Source organism: Lissotriton helveticus, chromosome 1_1, assembly GCF_964261635.1.
Source record: "Lissotriton helveticus chromosome 1_1, aLisHel1.1, whole genome shotgun sequence".
Classification (NCBI taxonomy): domain Eukaryota; kingdom Metazoa; phylum Chordata; class Amphibia; order Caudata; family Salamandridae; genus Lissotriton; species Lissotriton helveticus.
In genome coordinates, this window is record NC_136057.1 from 1,305,796,072 (window position 1) to 1,305,813,119 (window position 17,048).

A 17,048-nucleotide genomic window follows, 5' to 3' on the forward strand; every position below is an offset into this window, starting at 1 on the left:
CCGCTGGGATCTGGTACGGCAGGTTGGTGAAGTAGTAGATAAGACGGGGCAGCATCACCATCTTGGAAATTGCCACCCTACCGGGTATGGAGAGCGGCAATGTTAACCAAAATTGAATTTGTGACTTCAGCGTTCTAATGCGCCTCCCCAGGTTGCCATCTATCATCATGCTCGCCTCTCTATATATCTGTATTCCAAGGTATCGAAAGGTGGTGTCCGCCATCTGGAATTCATGAGGGGCAAAAGGCAGGGGGGTCGACCCACCTGCAGCTGCAAAGGTGAACCCGTAGGACTTAGACTCGCTGATGGTGAGGCCAGAGATTTCTCTAAAATCCTCAAAAACCTGGGAAACTGGGCCCAGGTCGCCCCTCAGATCTCGGAGATATAATATGATATCATCCGCGTACGCAGAGACAATGTGGTCCGTACCATGTCGCTGTATGCCATAACGGGGGGCCAGCAGCCTAAGTCTACAGAGCAATGGCTCGAGGGCAAGAACGAAGAGGAGAGGGGAAAGTGGGCAGCCCTGCCTGGTGCCCCTGGCAATGGCCATGGGGCCCGAGATTTGGTTGGAGGTGCGCACCCTGGCCGTGGGGACGGTGTATAGTAATCTGACCCAATCGAGGAATTCCGGTGGTATCCCGAATTTTGACAATGTGGTAAACATATAGTCCCACCTTAAGGAATCAAAAGCCTGTTTTAAGTCCAGAGAGATGCACCCCTCGGAGCCCACGTCCGCATCGTCCCTGAGCATAAGTTGGGCCAAGCGCCTAAGGTTCATGGCCGTATTACGGCCTGTGACAAAACCGCATTGGTCCGGGTGGACCAGGTGAGGCACGTATTGCACGAGCCTCGATGCCAGTACCTTGGCCACAATTTTTGAATCAGTATTAAGAAGGGACAGGGGTCTGTAATCGGCCAACTGCAAACCATCTTTGGCCGGTTTCAAGAGGGACGTAATCAGTGCTTGCATGGATGATTGTGGTAGAGATGCTGTACGTAGGGCTTCCAGATAAACAATGTGTAGCCGTGGGGCCAGGAGATCTATGTAAGTGGCGTAGAAGTCCGCTGGCAGGCCATCCGTTCCAGGGGCCTTACCCTTCGGAAGGGCTCTTATCGCCTGTCTGATTTCCGCCAACGTTACGGTACGCTTTAAGGCTTTGCGCTGATCAGCAGTAAGCTGCGGGAGATCCAGATCCGCCATGAAGGCCACTAGTGCGGGTTCGGACAGGGGTTGTGGGGGGCCGTACAGTGTGGTGTAATAGTCCTTAAACGCCGTATTAATCCCTACTTGGGTGGTAGCTGGTTGGCCAGATTGGTCCAAAACCCGCAGAATGGGCTGGCTGATCGGGGAGTCCAGCAGGATGCGGGCGAGTAGGGGGCCGGCACGGTCGGCCTGTGTTTGTTGTCTATTTGTGTACTCCCTATAGTCGATAACCCGCAGCTCTTCCAGCAGCTCCGCATGTCTAATACGTGCCTCCTGCAGTGGTGTAAAGGGAGCGTTGGTGCCCGCTGCCTCGTTCTCTAGGGATGCAAGTGAGCCCTCCACCTCCTTCAGCTGGCTAATCACCTCCCGCCCCCTCCCCACCCTAGTAGTCATCGCAGCCCCCCTCAGACAGACTTTGAAAGTGTCCCATTCTACCTGCCGGGAGCTAGCCGTGCCCGCATTCGTGGAGAAGTAGGTATCTATAGTGTCGGACACGGAGGACCGGAAAACCGAGTCCTCAAGGAGATCAGGGATTAGTCGCCAGGTCGGTATGGGGGCCAGCCTCCTACCCCACTGCCATGTAATTTCCACGGGGCTATGGTCCGATAACGTTTTCCCCATGTGTTGAGTCTGGACAATCAGTGCTGTAAGGGACCTGGAGCAGAAAACATGATCGATTCTGGTGTGAAGCTGGTGGGGAGGGGAGAAAAAGGTGTATTCCCTTTCCATAGGGTGAATGCTACGCCACACATCTGCCAAATCCCAACCCTCAGCCCAATTCGCAAGCGCAGCAGCCTGTTTCCTGCTCTCAGTAGCCTGTAAGGGGGGATGTGACCTATCCAGCAGAACATCAAGTACAGCATTAAAATCACCCCCTATTATCCAGCGAAGGTCAGCCCAGTCTGCAAGCACCCCGTTGACAGTGGACAGAAATTCCGACTGGTTCGTATTAGGCGAGTACATACATCCCACGACAACTGCCTCCCCATCCAACAGACCCCGCACAAATACATAGCGACCCTCCTTATCAACCCGTTGCTCCAGCAGCTGAAAGGGGAGAGAGCCACGGATCCAAATTGCCGCCCCCCTGGAGAATGCGGAATATGAGGTAGCATAAAGCTGTCCTCTCCATTTCTTTCGCAATTTCACCGCTTCAGCAGCGTTCAAATGTGTCTCCTGCAAGCAAGCAATCTGTGTCCCCCTCCGGTTGAGTTGTGCAAGGATTCTATGTCGTTTATGCACCGATCCCATGCCACGCACATTCCAGGTGCACAAATGGTAATTGTTAAGAGGTCCCATCCCCATCTGTGCGGTGTGGCAAAGTGTAACAACTGGGTGACCCCACATGTCCTGCTGTGCTAAAATATGAGAGTGTCTCGCAAACAAGTAACCCCTGAACAAAAAGGTCCCTGAGCCAACGTACCCAGGAGCCAAACCATGGTGTCCAACGTGGGCACAATACAGTCAAGTACGTGTGCATACCGGGGGGTGGTGGACCTCCGTCGATTGGCACTGAACTGTCTGCGTGGGCATGAGAGCCCACAATACAATGGATCCCTTCACATACAACCCACCATATGTGAGGGAGGGGATTAGACATACGTTACCACCTGGAGAGAAGTAATCGTATCATGGTTCAGAACTCTGCAGCCATCTGGGCCGTGATCTTCGGGAAAAGTTGCAGGCTGTCAACTGAACCAGACACCTCAGTGCGAGTGTCAGTGGTGACGGTGAGTCTGTCTCCGGTTGCTCCCGCGTCGTGGGCAGCCAGTGCCGCCTCAGTTAGACGCTGATGTGTGGATGATGACGTTTGGTCTGCCGCCTGGCGTCCGAGTGTATGCGCCGCCTCCGATGCTCCATGTGATGAGTGATGTCCAGGGCTGTGAGCGTCGTTCCGTCGTCCTGGCGAGTCCCCGCAGGTGTCACTGTGGTGGCCTGTGAACTGGTCCCGCGATGCCGCCGGAGTCAGGGCGACCTCCATCCATTCTGTCGCTTCCTCAGGCGAGTCAAAAAAATGGGACTTGTTGTTATGTAGGATTTTGAGCCGAGCAGGGAACAAAAGTGCATATTTCATGTTCCTGTCACGCAATTTGCGTTTCACCCCCATGAAGGTGGATCTGGCCCGCTGCACAGTGGGCGTGAAATCAGGGTAGACCGAGATAGTCTTGTCCTCGAAGCGTAGTGGCGCTTCCTCCCTGGCCGCCCGGAGGACAGTGTCACGGTCTTTGAAATGGAGGAGACGGGCGATCAGTGGGCGCGGGGGTGCCCCAGTTTGTGGGGGCCGTGATGGCATCCTGTGCGCCCTTTCCACACTGTAGAGGGCGGTGAGGTCTCTCTGGCCCACCAGCTTCCTAAGCCAATCCTCCACAAACTGCGTGGGGTCTCTTCCTTCGCTTCTCTCCGGAATGCCCAGGATGCGGACGTCGTTGCGGCGGGCACGTCCTTCCGCCTCGTCCACCCTCCCCCACAGCTGCTTCAGTTGCTTCTCCACATTTTCTAGTTTCGCGGAGTGTTCCGTTTGCTGCGGGATAATGTCGTCTAGCGCTATTTTTTGCTCCGCCACACGATCCGCCAATTTGTTGTGGTCCGCCTTAAGTAAGGATAGGCCGGTCGCCATATTGTCTATGCGCAATTCTAGCGCTTCGCGCGTCGCGCGTATTTCATTCAGGATCAGATCTAGCTTGGCGTCTTGAGACCCCTTACCGGTCGGCGGGATGATGTCCATATTGGAGGAGGCTAGTGGGTCCTCCGAACCCGTGGACTGCACGTCCGTTCAGGCGCCCCGGTCCTGAGGCTTGCCCTTCGTCCTGCCCATAGACCTTGTTAGCAAGGTGGCGCTGTAGTAGAGGCAGCAGCCCGCCGTGTCCCCTCTGAGTGTACGGCAGTGGTTATGGCCTGACCACTATGTACTGCAGAGAGGTAGATGCAGCGTAGATCCCAGAGCTGGCATGGGTGGTGCAGGATACCCAGATGAGGCGTCAACGCAGGGTGGGTCGGTGAGCCACTGGTGCCTCGGTGAGGTCCGCAGAGGCGGTGATGGGGGCAAGGGTGGTGTGAACCAGATCGTTGCAAAGCGAGTGTGTCGTGGCTGCCGAGAGCGCAGTCAGGTCTGGGCTGCAGCGCTGCAAGAAGGCGCCAAAGCGCGAGGCGCACCACCCCTGCACAGGCCCCCACACCCGTGAGCTGCTGGTCTCCAATGTCCGCCGCCTTGTTTCACGCGGCCGGCTCTGATCCTCTGAATGGCGGGCCCGTGGCAAGTGAGGCAAGACTGCCAGGGTCCGAGGGTCTCCACTTTGCCCCAACGTAATGACAAGATGGCGTCAGGATGTTCTCAATGCCAGCCAGATCCGCTCCGTGACCCTGGTAGCCTGTGCGGGACAATGCTGGTTTGCGGCGCCAGCTATGCAGTGTGTGCCGCCTGTTCTGCGTTCTTTGACCCAGTGGTGGCAACGCCGGAGCCCCGCTGATCAATTGGACGGGCTGGGGGGACAGCACGGAGGCGCTCCCGCGCCTCGGAGGGGCTGCGCAGCAACGTGGACAGCCTGTGTTGTAGCAGCCGAGGGGAGGGGGGGGGGGGGCAACGGAGCCCTAGCGGGGGGTGAGGACTCCGTATCGCACCCCGCGGTACTGGTCAGCGAAGCGGCAGCAGTCCAATCCTGGGTCCCGATTGGACCGCGAAGGAGGGTGGGGGTAGGCCGGTCAGGCCGATCACCCGAGGCCGGGGCTTCACCTCGGTCAGCAGGCCGCAACAGGGTCCGTCGGCAGAACCTTCCACAGGAGCGGTCCCAGAGGGGCTACGTGGCACCGTTACACGCCGCCTGTCACCGGAGACAACCTGGGTGGGAAGCAGGCGGGTTGCAGGCAGGGGATCACAGGATAATCAGCTGGTGTTCAGGGCATAGGACGGAGCTGGCAAACTACACGTCCACCATCAACGGCTCCAGGCCACGCCCCCCTCCATACCTCCTAAGATGGCATTAAAAAGAATAAGGAGGTACGGACCCCAGATCTCGGAATGATGTCTAAAAAGATCACCAGGCAGTCTATCAAGACCCGGAGCCTTCCCCCATCGCCAGTCTCTCTATTGCACTGACCACCTCACTGAGTGTAAATTCCAGACCAGTTACAGGGATAGACATGGCCTCAAGGGCCATGTCATTGGCAGATTGAATAGTGTCTTGGTACAATTTACCAAAGTGGGCCTCCCAAACTAGAGAAGCAATGTTGGGTTCCACTGCCGCTTTGGGTTCTCCTGTACCAGTGTTTACTAGGGACCAAAATGTTCTAGAGTCCTTCGCCTCTAATGCTGTGGAGAGGTCCTGCCATCGATTCCAGTCCCACTCCGACCTTGCCAATGCCATGGTCGCCTTATATTCCCTCCTTAGTTCAGCGACCCTGACCTTGTTTGAACCTGCTTTAATTGTGGCAATTAGTTCTGACTTAATCTTCTTACAAGACGAATTATACCAGGATGGAGTGCGTGTCTTTTTGCTACGTGGTGCTGCCACCGGATAGAAAACCTCAGCAAGTTCTCCCACTAGGTTGGCATGGATTTTACCCAGTTTCTCGTTATAATCTGGGACTCTAGGTTGTTCAATTAATTCATCCATTTCTTCGAATTTGGGGAGTGCTATTTCATAGATTTTGCTTAGGTTTCCTTCAGCGTTTATCAATTTCCCCCATTTTACTCTGCGTCTGTTGGAAGTGAGGACCAGGTTCACTGGGTCATCACTAGGATTAGAGACTGGTAATCCGCCAACAGGTGCAGGATGTTGCATCTCTAGTAAAAGCGCGTTGTGGTCGCTATCGGTTCTAGCTACCACCCTGAAGTCCTTGACCTTAGACCACAGAGCAATGTCTATAAAGATATAATCCAGCCTCGACTCATGGTCCTTCCTATTGAAGGTACATAGAGAGGGGCTGTCTGACGGGGTGCGCCCATTACAAGCCCTTATCGCAAAATTTAAGGTAAGGGACATAATTTGCACTGCAAGTGGGGACCAAGATTTAGGATGGGGGGATAGGCAAGGTGGAACACCCCAAAAGTCATCCTCAGCAGTAAGGAAACCCTCCTTTAAGCCCTCCAGGGGTTCAAAGTGGCAGTTAAAGTCTCCGTCCATCACTACCTTGCAGTCACTTGGCAGTTGGCCCAGAAAAGATGATAGATCTTCGAGAGTGGACGATTCCATGGCCACACTGACAGGGCGGGAGTATACATTAACAATTGCCAGATTTATTGCACCGGGCCACTTGAGCAGTACACACTGGATATCCTGCGAGAACGTGGGTACGTTCTCCGTATCACATCCAGTGTGACTAGCTACCCAGACCGCCAGACCACCCGAGGGCCTCCCCTTGCCACTCCATCTTGCCGGGATTTCAAAGACCGCGTAACCCGTTCTACTCAGGGGTTCCCTAGCCCACGTCTCCTGGAAAAGACAGACATCACTGCTACCTACTAGGAAATCCCAGTCTGCTGTATGTACCTTATTTGCAATGCCCGCCACATTCCAGGAGAGAACCTTGAGTGTTTCAGTAGGGGCTTTTAATCCCGGCCCCTCAGTTGCTTCTAGTACAGTATCCGTGGGTGGAACTACGGGCCTTTGCGGTGATGTTTCTGGGGCAGATGGGGCAGCTGATGTTAATACAGGAGCAGAAACGGCCATGGATGTTAAGTTGCTACCCAGAGGGCTCTGGAGTAAAATAACTACTTGGCTCTCAGAATTAGTGGGGATTGGACTGCTCTTTAAGGTGGGTTCCGATTCTCGAGTAGAGATCTCGATGTCACCTCTCGCCATCCCCTGACCTACACATTCACTTTCAGTCTTTCGATTAGATTGTAGGCGCACACCCTTTTGTGGTCAATCGACATAGTCGAGGCAAGAGAATCTGTTTGGATGCGTATAGTTAACATAGGCAGGGCAGGCGTTATGTTTGGGCCTGTAGCGTGACCCATCTACTGCAAAACCCACACGTGTCCAGCCATCGTCCCTCCTCAAAGTTAGATTACGTGCATTTGGATAAAAATATGAGAGAGGGACCAGTTCAATAGAGGTATTACCTAAACTACCAAGCCAATTACAGATGTAGGTAGCAAACTGCGGACTCTTAAAACTAACAATTATGCAGTCCCCCACACATTTCTTAACGGTAAGCCCAACCCATGGAACCCATCTAACCATAAGGACTTCTCCTCTTAGGTTAGATGGTAGTGGCCTATGGATGTTTAACCAACTGATTACCTTATTGCGTAAAGAATCATACGATTCCATCACGCCACCAGTAAGCTCTGGTACCCCCATCAGAATCACCGTATAGGCTGCCGCTTCTGGGGGAAGATTTACTGCCTTGCGCCTGGTGTTGGGGCTGACCAACTGGTTAAGACCATTAACTGTCTCGTTGTTTGGTCTCTCCTGGCTGGGTATAGTGCCCGGAGCAGGTTGCTTCGACCTTCTGGGGACTGGTACCGGAGGCAGTAGCCTAGGTGGTGGTACGGTACAGATTGAAGCGCAGGTACTACGGTGTTGGTAGTATTTGTGTTTTCCCCTGAAGGGGCTAATGAAGGAGTTGGAGCCAGAATGGGTGCAGCAATGGAGAAATGGGTGATCCCAACACTGGCCCCACTGGCCCCCTGTGCCCCCTGCGAGCTTGCTCCTATCCCTAAATTAGCGCCATTATTAGCACTCAATCTTTCTATAGCCATTAGTCTGGACTCTATGGAATCCAGTTTGATTGTAAGGGGATTCAAAAGGCTTGTGAGGATGTCAGTGAGTGAACTAATAAGGAGCTCTGCGATGTTAGGGGAGGTCTCACCAAAGATAAATGGCCCGGTGTGCACAGGTATGGAGTTGACAGATTGAATGCTCGATGTTTCCATATCATTAATCATAGGTGGTATACCTGACGCGCCTGCATTATCTACAATATCTACCTGAGTGGGCATTATAGAATCAACTTTGGCCCTTTTAGCGCCTTTGGGCCTTTTAGCGCCTTTGGGCTTTCTCGATCTCTTCCTTTTCGATGCAAGATCCCCCCTACAACCCATATGTTCTATCACTATTGGGACCTCCGCCAGAACCTCAACCTGTACCAACTCAACGGCAGGAGGGAGATCTGCATCAGCAAAAGTGCAAGAGGAATCTCTGTCCCTGCGCAAAGTCGATGGTGTCCTCAGTTGTTGGAGGACAGACTCTATGGTCTGGTCAATACTATCCATTATTGACAGATGGGTGGCATCAAGTAATATAGGTGTGCTAGTATTGGTTGGTGAGGCCGGGGATGCCAGAGAGGAATAATCTGCACCCTCTTCAGTTTGCTTATCTAGCAGAGTTAGTCCATTGTTAACCACATATTTTGCCTTAGAAAGGAATTTGTCCAAAGTACCTGATACCGCGTGAGCAGCCTTGCTTCTTGATTCTCTACTAGCCATTGTGTAGCAACCAGCGTCAGGACCACAAACAGTCAAGCAAAGGTGGCAGTGAAAATGGGGCGTTAGGAAGGTGGCCCGGCCCGGCCTCTTCCGTCCTTGAACGGCCTGAAACGGCCCGCCCTTTGCCTGGGCTTAGCCCGGGGCCCGCCCGCGCGCGTCCCGCGGTGCGCGTGGCAGGCGTGTTCTTATAGGTATTAGGCAATGACGTCACTCAGGAGGGGGGCGGGGGCTCAGGGGAAGAGTCTCCAGGTGCGGCACGCGCCGGCAGGAATCCTGGGACTCGCAGTCCCGCTGTGAGGCACTCTGCCCGCAGAGATGGTGGGTCTGGTTCCCGGTTCCTTTGTCAAAATAGGCACTCCCAGAAGGTCTCAAGCTTCAGAGTCTCTCCCACTGGCAACTTCGAGCCGCACCCGTGGAGCGGGGGCCGCGAGTCGCGATTAAGAACGCCCAGGAGGGGGCGGGGGCTCAGGGGAAGAGTCTCCAGGTGCGGCATGCGCCGGCAGGAATCCTGGGACTCGCAGTCCCGCTGTGAGTCACTCCGCCCGCAGAGATGGTGGGTCTGGTTCCCGGTTCCTTTGTCAAAATAGGCACTCCCAGAAGGTCTCAAGCTTCAGAGTCTCTCCCACTGGCAACTTCGAACGGCACCCTAAGGGCATGAATGTGCGTCACATGGCACTTTGAAAAATGCGAAAATGTGCATTTTTCAAGGAATTCGCAACTTACCACCAACTAGAAGTTGGTGGTAATTTGCGATTCCTTAAGGCCATTTAGGAAATTTTTTTGGCTTCTTACATTGCATTTAAGGAATCGCAAAATTTGCGATTCCTTAAATGCAATCGCAAAATAAGGAATCGCAAATTTTGTGATTCCTTATTTTGCATGCAGATTTGTGTGATACATACCATTTTGCGGATATGCGTTCGCAAACGCCGAATTTACGAACGCATTTGGGCATGATACATATGGCCCTATGTGTCAGATTAGGATGACCAGATATCCCCGATTTCCGCAGCCACTCCCGGTTTTCATGGACTGTCCCAGGGACCTGACAGTTTTAATTGAAAAGAATTAATGCACTCGTTTTGGTGAAAAGGTGGAGTGAGCATGCACATTAGACTTAATATGGAGTGCAGGCTCACATTTCCACCAACCAGCTCCTTTTAAATCACTACACTGATGAAGTTAATTGCTTTAGAGTTTTTGAAGACTTCTCAGCTATGCTCTAGTGTCTCAGGGCCATTTTTTATCAAAGGTTGCATCACTTCGACTGAACCCTGGAAATGAAATTTATCAAGCCACACAAGGCCACCTTTTCTGGCCCAGAGAGGCTTGATAAATCCAGAGAAATGCAATGCTGCGCAAATTGCTATGTTGCCTTACTCTGCCCCAGGGAAGCATTCGATGGCTGGTGTGGGGGTGTTCCCACGCAAAACCCATGGATTTTAACGCATTTCACAATTTACCATTACTGCACCAAAATGCCATGCCTTCCCAGAGAGGTGTAACAAGGAGAAATATCTTTATATCTCCTTGCTTTTCTCTCTTTCTAAGTGTGCTGCATCCTGCAGCGCACATAGAAAGAGGAATATGCCGCAGGGCATTGTTTTTATGTAGGTAGGTGTACCTTCCTGCACAAATAAACCCTCCTTAAAATGCAGGCACTGTTACACCGTGGTGCAAGAGTGTCTGCATTAGCGCTAGGCAGCACCTTGTGAGCCAGCGCTGGTAAAAGGCAGGAACGTTCCATATTGTGATAAATACAGCGCATTCCTGCCCTTTACATGTAACTCAGCGCAGCAAGGGGACTTTGATAAATATGGCCCTCAGTGTCTCAGTGAAGCAGCAAAGCAGTATGTAGAGCGACAAATCAGCATCTAAGAAGACCCTCAGCTGACACACAAGTGCATGAGCTTTCCCCTCAGCTTAACCTTTTCCGTGATGATGACGGAACCGCTCCGTCATCAGCCGCGGTGGCGCTGTGCTGATGACGGAGCGGTTCCGTCATGGCCCGCCCGACGTGCCTGCGCGTTGCGTTCTATTGAGCGGGCGGGGCCATGACGGAACCGCTCCGTCATAAGCACAGCTCAACCGAGGCTGGTGACTGAGCGGTTCCGTCACCAGCATGGGCGCGCCGCGTGGCCCCCCGCCCCCTTAGCGCTGCGGCGGAATAGCCGCCGCAGCGAAGGTGTTAATCACAACTAGGCCAGGGTGAAATGTTTATGTTGCTGGAGTATTCAGAGTTAATTTTATGTTACTCTTTTGATGGACAGAAGTAGAGGAACTATCTTTCCTGATCAAGTCCTGGTTTTATAATTAGCTTTCTGGTACTTTCAGTTCTCTTTTTACCTTTGTAGATGCAAAAGTCCCAGATGACAACCATACCAACTGAGCTACTCACGGGGCAACTTGACATCTCGGAAATGTCTTCCTTTGGTTAGGTTAAGCCTAATGAATGGACCAAAAGGTGCAACCTCTAAAACACTAATCTTGTTTATCTTTCTCACAGATAGTCCATCTCATAGGTTTGTGGGATGTACAAGTGTAGTTTGTCTATGGCAGAATGTGCATCCAATATAGTTAGGGAGGCAACTTTTCATGTATTTCGGTGCAGAATTCATTTTTAGCCTTGATCAGAGCGCAATATAGCTAACACAGATAATACAGCACATACACGTTGTGTTTTAAAAGTTGTGTTTAATTCCCCTTAGTGCCATATTCTCAGTCTTTACCATATTGAGACAGCGCTGTCAGTTAATTCCTTCTGTGACCCTCTATCGTTACAAAATGATATTCCTACTTCTATGTCTGTGGACAGTCCCTGTTTTGGTTTTCAATCTAGCCAGTAGGAATTCTCCTGATTTACGTTTTACCAATTCTGAGAGTAAAGCGTAAGGCAGTCCAGCCGATGAAATTTGTAATAGTCCCAATTTTGAGGCAAGGTTTGGAGGAAAAACTCTTGGAAGCGTCAATAGGAAAAATAAATAAACACCAGTAAAATTAAAGCTTTAAATCTGAAGGTTATTAAATAAACTGCCTTCCTTCTATGTATGTCCTTTGCATCCAGGCTCTTATTTTCTGGAGTTTTTAACAACTTTTTCTGGAATTAGAAATGTCCCAAAATATTGAACTAAAACAGTGCCTAGTGCTACTTGCCATTATTGACATAGAGATGGACAAAAGACTACGTGTTATTCCCAGAGTGCAGAAATAGACAACATACTAGAAGTATGTTGATTTATCAAAGAAACAGTGGAAAGACTGTAGTTCAGTTTGTGCCGCTTGTCTGGTTGATGGGCCTGAAATCAGCCTTCATGCCTCTGAAAGGCCTGGAATCATTGGGTTTTGCTGCATCATCCCAATGGAATGCACAAAAGGTGCAGCTCTGATTGGATAAAGCACTGAGTGAGGAGAAAACACATGGTCAAGTAGACTAGCAATTGTTTAGAGGAGGAGCTCCAACCATAGTGTCAGAAGGACCTGATGTCTCGGAAACCACTACAGAAGCCAATGGATGTCCACCAATGCCTTTGTGCTTCTGACTGAAAAGTAATCATTACACCAGTGGAAAACTTGGAAGAACGGGGTTGTAAAGCACAGCATCACTGAAAGAGGGCAAATTAGATGAACCCTTAATATGGCATTTCAACAGCCGAGCAAAGGTTTTTGGTGCCCCACCTAAAGTGACATTTTGCCACCAACCATGCTGTTTCCTGGTTCGCCCTTTCTTTTAGCAGCTGTAATCTGTTGGACCGTATTATGGTGCCGTGGATCGGCTGTTCAGTACTGCCTCGGGCGGATGTATGATGGAACAACGCAGGGAAATACTCTGCATGCCTTTACCAAGCATTTTTCACCGCACATTTTTTTAGAGCACATATGCATTTACAATGTATGCCTTTACCACGCATTGATTTTATATATATTTATAAACAATGTATTTGTGGGGGAGATCCCCCCACACTCCCAAACTTACCTTAAATTCGTGGTAAAGTCATATGCTTTAAAAGCATATGCGTTCTAAAACCATACCTGGTAAAAAATGTGTGGTAAAGGTACAACGTGTTTCCCATCTCGGGCTAGAGTGAATTCTACAAAGAGGGCTATTAATGAACTTGCTGCTAGTAGAACTGAAGAGCTGTAAAAACACGGGTTAACCAAATAAGTCGCTGGGACCTGGGTGAATAATTGATACAGACAGGGTGGTCCCAGATACTAGAACGAATAAACCATAACTAAATATCTTGAATGAATACAAACATTTATAACAACATTGTTTTTATTCACAACGTGTACCATAAAAAATCATTCATAAAATGAGTTCATAATTGATCACATTTAATGCCCCTAAGGAAATGGACAGGGAAGGGTAGTGTTGGGATAGTGAAGGTACTGAATGGGTAATATAACAGTGGTCACTATGACCTCAATAAACCAGAACTAATAATTAATTAACACACTGGAAAGTACAATTCATTCATTAATTAAAACAAACCCATGCCTCAAAAAAACAGAATCACAAATGATAAATCGGGAAAGAGGCTGAACATATAAAGAAGTGTCGACGTTTTGACCCAAACAGATGCAGGCATGAAGTGAAACCTTGCTAGAGGGTCTTCATCAGGACAAGGACACGGAGGGGGGCAGTGAATCATCTGGTTTGGGAGACTTAATCAGAGATGGAAAGGGGATCCTTCACGTGGATCAAGGTCCTTAGATTATTAAGGCTGTATGGCACACAGGGTTCCTATGTGATTACTCTCTCCAAAAGTGCAGTTCGACTTGTTCTGACGTGTTCAAAACGCTGTTTTATAATGAAGGGATCTGGATAGAAGATGATTACAGCCAAAAGGCGTCCGGCTTCTTTAACCAAGGCTGCGTGGGTCTAGAATATCTGGGTAGGGTAGCCACACATGTAGATAACAAATCTTTAAGAGAGAGAATCACAGGCTTCAACGGGGGGTCCAATTTATCCACACTAGTCGGCACACGCCGTCATAATAAGAAGGAATGTTTGCTGAAATATCGTGGTGGAATTGCCACACACACAGGTGAAGAGTCTGCTAGAGAACTAATCACGGGCTTAAACGGGAGTTCAGTTTATCAAGATTCGTCGGGTCGTTTGGGTCGAAACGTCAACACTTCTTTTTATGTTCAGCCTCTTTCCCGATTTATCATTTGTGATTCTGTTTTTTTGAGGCATGGGTTTGTTTTAATGAATTAATGAATTGTACTTTCCAGTGTGTTAATTAATTATTATTTCTGGTTTATTGAGGTCATAGTGACCACTGTTATATTACCCATTCAGTACCTTCACTATCCCAACACTACCCTTCCCTGTCCATTTCCTTAGGGGCATTAAATGTGATCAATTATGAACTCATTTTATGAATGATTTTTTATGGTACACGTTGTGAATAAAAACAATGTTGTTATAAATTTTTGTATTCATTCAAGATATTTAGTTATGGTTTATTCGTTCTAGTATCTGGGACCACCCTGTCTGTATCAGTAGAACTGAAGAGACAGCTACTGTTGCATGTGAGAATAAAACTGTGTTGATCATTCTTGCCAATTGAGCTTCATCTGAGCGGGAGCCTTAGCAAGGAGAGTACCAGTACATTTTAGTTGTAAATGTCATTTGTGTAACCAGATCAAAAATCATGGTGGAGAAGGGCAGACCTTGGTTGCTCTCAATATCTATATACCTTTCTCAATTATTAGTCCAAACTCTAGTCCCGCTCATTGTGCATTATGGGCAGCAGCATAAAGGGAAGAGAAAGTGCAAAAATCATACCTGTGCTGGGATCTGGGGCTCCAAATTCCAGGGCGTACCGCACCACAAAGTAATTGTTCCAGACGTAGAGCTGGCTGTCTCGGGGGTTATAATCCACTGAGGACACATACTGATAAGGGTTGGGGAAGGCCAACGACACAGGCTCTTCGCGGTTCATGTTGGTGTTGAAGGCATAGTCTATGCGGTTGCCTGCTGCCTCACTGTCATCGTCAACATAGACTGAACGCACCACGTACAGGACGCCACATGCCATGAAGGCATTGGAGGCCGAGCGCTTGTCGTAGCCTGTATCCCAGGTGCCCTCGAAACGTAGGGTGTAGGGGTTGAGCTGGCTCACCACCAGCCTCCCATTATTGTTCTCAGTTGCATATATCACCCAGAGGCCGTTCTCATCCACCGCCAGGTCGATGTCTGTCTTTCCGCCCCAGCGGTAGGGCGAGGTGTCATGGTAGTTGGCAGTAGAGATGATGGCCTCGCCACTCTTGATGCGAGTCCGTAGGTCATATTTCACAATGTTTCGAGTCCTCTCCTTGTTGTAAAAGACAGCCCCATCGTATACCACAAAGCCTGTCCCGTCCACTCGGTTGGGCAACCGGTACGTGGTGGTGTGACGCCCGCTGATGTAGTCCTCCCATGTGGCATATTCAGTCAAGGTGTCTGTCCGATATGGAATCCAGGGCATGACATAGATGCGGTCACCCGCCTGCAGGGGATCCTTGCACCATGCTCCAGACATGTGCTCCGACTCATGGGTTGACGTGGCTTCCAGAACCTTCTGCAATGTTCCCGGACAGACAAAAACTAGAGGCCGGAGAGCAGAGGCAACAAGAAAGGATAGAATGAAGGAGGGTGGAGAGTGGGTAGGTTACAGGGAAAGAGAGAGAGAGAGAGAGGGGGAGCAAATAGAGTTTAGAGGCAGAACAAAGAGAAGGTAGGACCGGGTGGAGATTGAGAGAAGGCGAGTGTGAAAATAGGAGAGTGGTGGGAACGACAGAGGCGAGAGAGCGGTGAGAGAATGTAGAAGAGAGACAGTAAAAGAAACAGATACAAGTTAGGAAGGCGGACGAAGTATGAATTTGAAGGAATTAAAAATTCGTAGGAGAAGAAAGGCACAGAAGAGAAAGGAGAGATTGAGAGAAAGTAAGAGAGAGAGACAACAGAAATAAGGAAGAAAGGAGAGCAGGAGAGGGATGGTGTAGAGAAGTAGAATAGAGAGAAGGGAGAAGTGAGAGAAAGGGGAAGAGAGGGTGCGATAGCAGAAGAAGAAGAGAAAGAGATGGGAAGAGAAATATGGGGAGAGGAGAGAGAGGAGTAAGAAGAAGAAATGAGTGATGGGAGAGAGAGAAAAACGGATAATAGGGAAGGAGACCAAAGTTTGAGCATAGGTGAAAAGAATTAGGGAGGGGCAGAAAAGAGGAGGTGGGTGTATATTGGGCATTAATTGAGGATACAGTGAAAGAGTAAAAAGGACGGGAGGTTGGGGAAGGATATAGGAAAAGACGAGAAGGGCGAGAGAAGACAACAAAAGGTGGGTGGTAGAATTGGTGAGGAAAGGAATAGCAAAATGTGTAGTTTCAAAGGAAAGAAAAGAGACAGAGGGAACAGCGGACAGTCGAAGAATTACAATGTGACAACGTGTATGAATTTATGAGATAGCCAGGGAAAAGCAGAGAGACAAGATTTGGGAAAAGAGGGGTGGCAGGGAAAAGAGACAGAGAAAAAAGAAAGAGGCAGCACGAAGAACATCGAGAGAGACAAGGAGAGTGAGAAAAAGAAACAGAGAGTTAGTCGTGAACAGACCCAACCAAGCAAACATCATTCTAAGTAATTTTCAAACTCATTGCTTTCAGCCGGAAGCTGCCAATCATGTCCACCACAAACTGTTATTGGCAAGACAATTCATTTTCGATTTTGGCGGAAAGGTCTGAAGGGAGGGGAAGTAAGTGGAAAAAAAGGTTGAAAATGAATCGGAAAGAAATGGCCCCTCCCTCCGTTTCCCATCCCTCCATTTTACTTTTGTTCAGAAGGAGAAAACAGATGTCCTATGCAAAAGGGAAGGTAAGTGGCGACAATGCTTCAATCTGATTGTCAACATAAGATTAGAAAAAGTGTTTTTTCGACCTAATTCCTTTTATTGCAGTGCCTTTCAGCATTACCACCTGACCCTACAGTGTCCTGCAAGCTCCCAACATTTTTTAAATGTTACCGTGATAAGGTTATTCCAAGCATAACTCTAACCAGAAGGAAGGTGCTATAGACTTGGCTGGGCGCCATGGCACCGGGTCGACAAATGTACTATCTGTGGGTGAATACTGTCATAGTGGTTGAAGATTTCGCAATAGGTCACTGCTCTATCCTCTATCCTCAAGAAATGCCATACTGAACCCACACATTGTGCCAGAGGCCCCAGCATTTCTGGCTTACTGGAAAGTGGGTACAAGGATATTAGGGAATTGTTGTCAGGGTTTAATGTTTAACACTGAGACAGGAAATAAGGCTGAAGCTCTCATCAAAGTGCACATGATGTTGAATTAGATCAGCCATATGCCCTGGGGCCACAACCACGCCTAACTAGCATCACATGATCAGAAAAAGCACCAGAGCCCAGATATTTCACA

At 49.6% G+C, this 17,048-nt stretch overlaps 1 protein-coding gene across 4 annotated transcripts in view; it reads right to left on the reverse strand.

Moving 5' to 3' along the window:
- ADGRL1 (adhesion G protein-coupled receptor L1) overlaps positions 1-17,048 on the reverse strand; it is a 691,532-nt gene that overhangs the window by 176,661 nt on the left and 497,823 nt on the right. For 3 of the 4 annotated variants that reach the window (XM_078681438.1, XM_078681447.1, XM_078681467.1), the window contains exon 5: positions 14,431-15,231. The exons of the other annotated variant lie outside the window; for it this stretch is intronic. In XM_078681438.1, the coding sequence (XP_078537564.1) occupies positions 14,431-15,231 (801 nt within the window). The remainder of the gene's footprint in view (positions 1-14,430; positions 15,232-17,048) is intronic. 4 annotated transcript variants of the gene reach the window in all.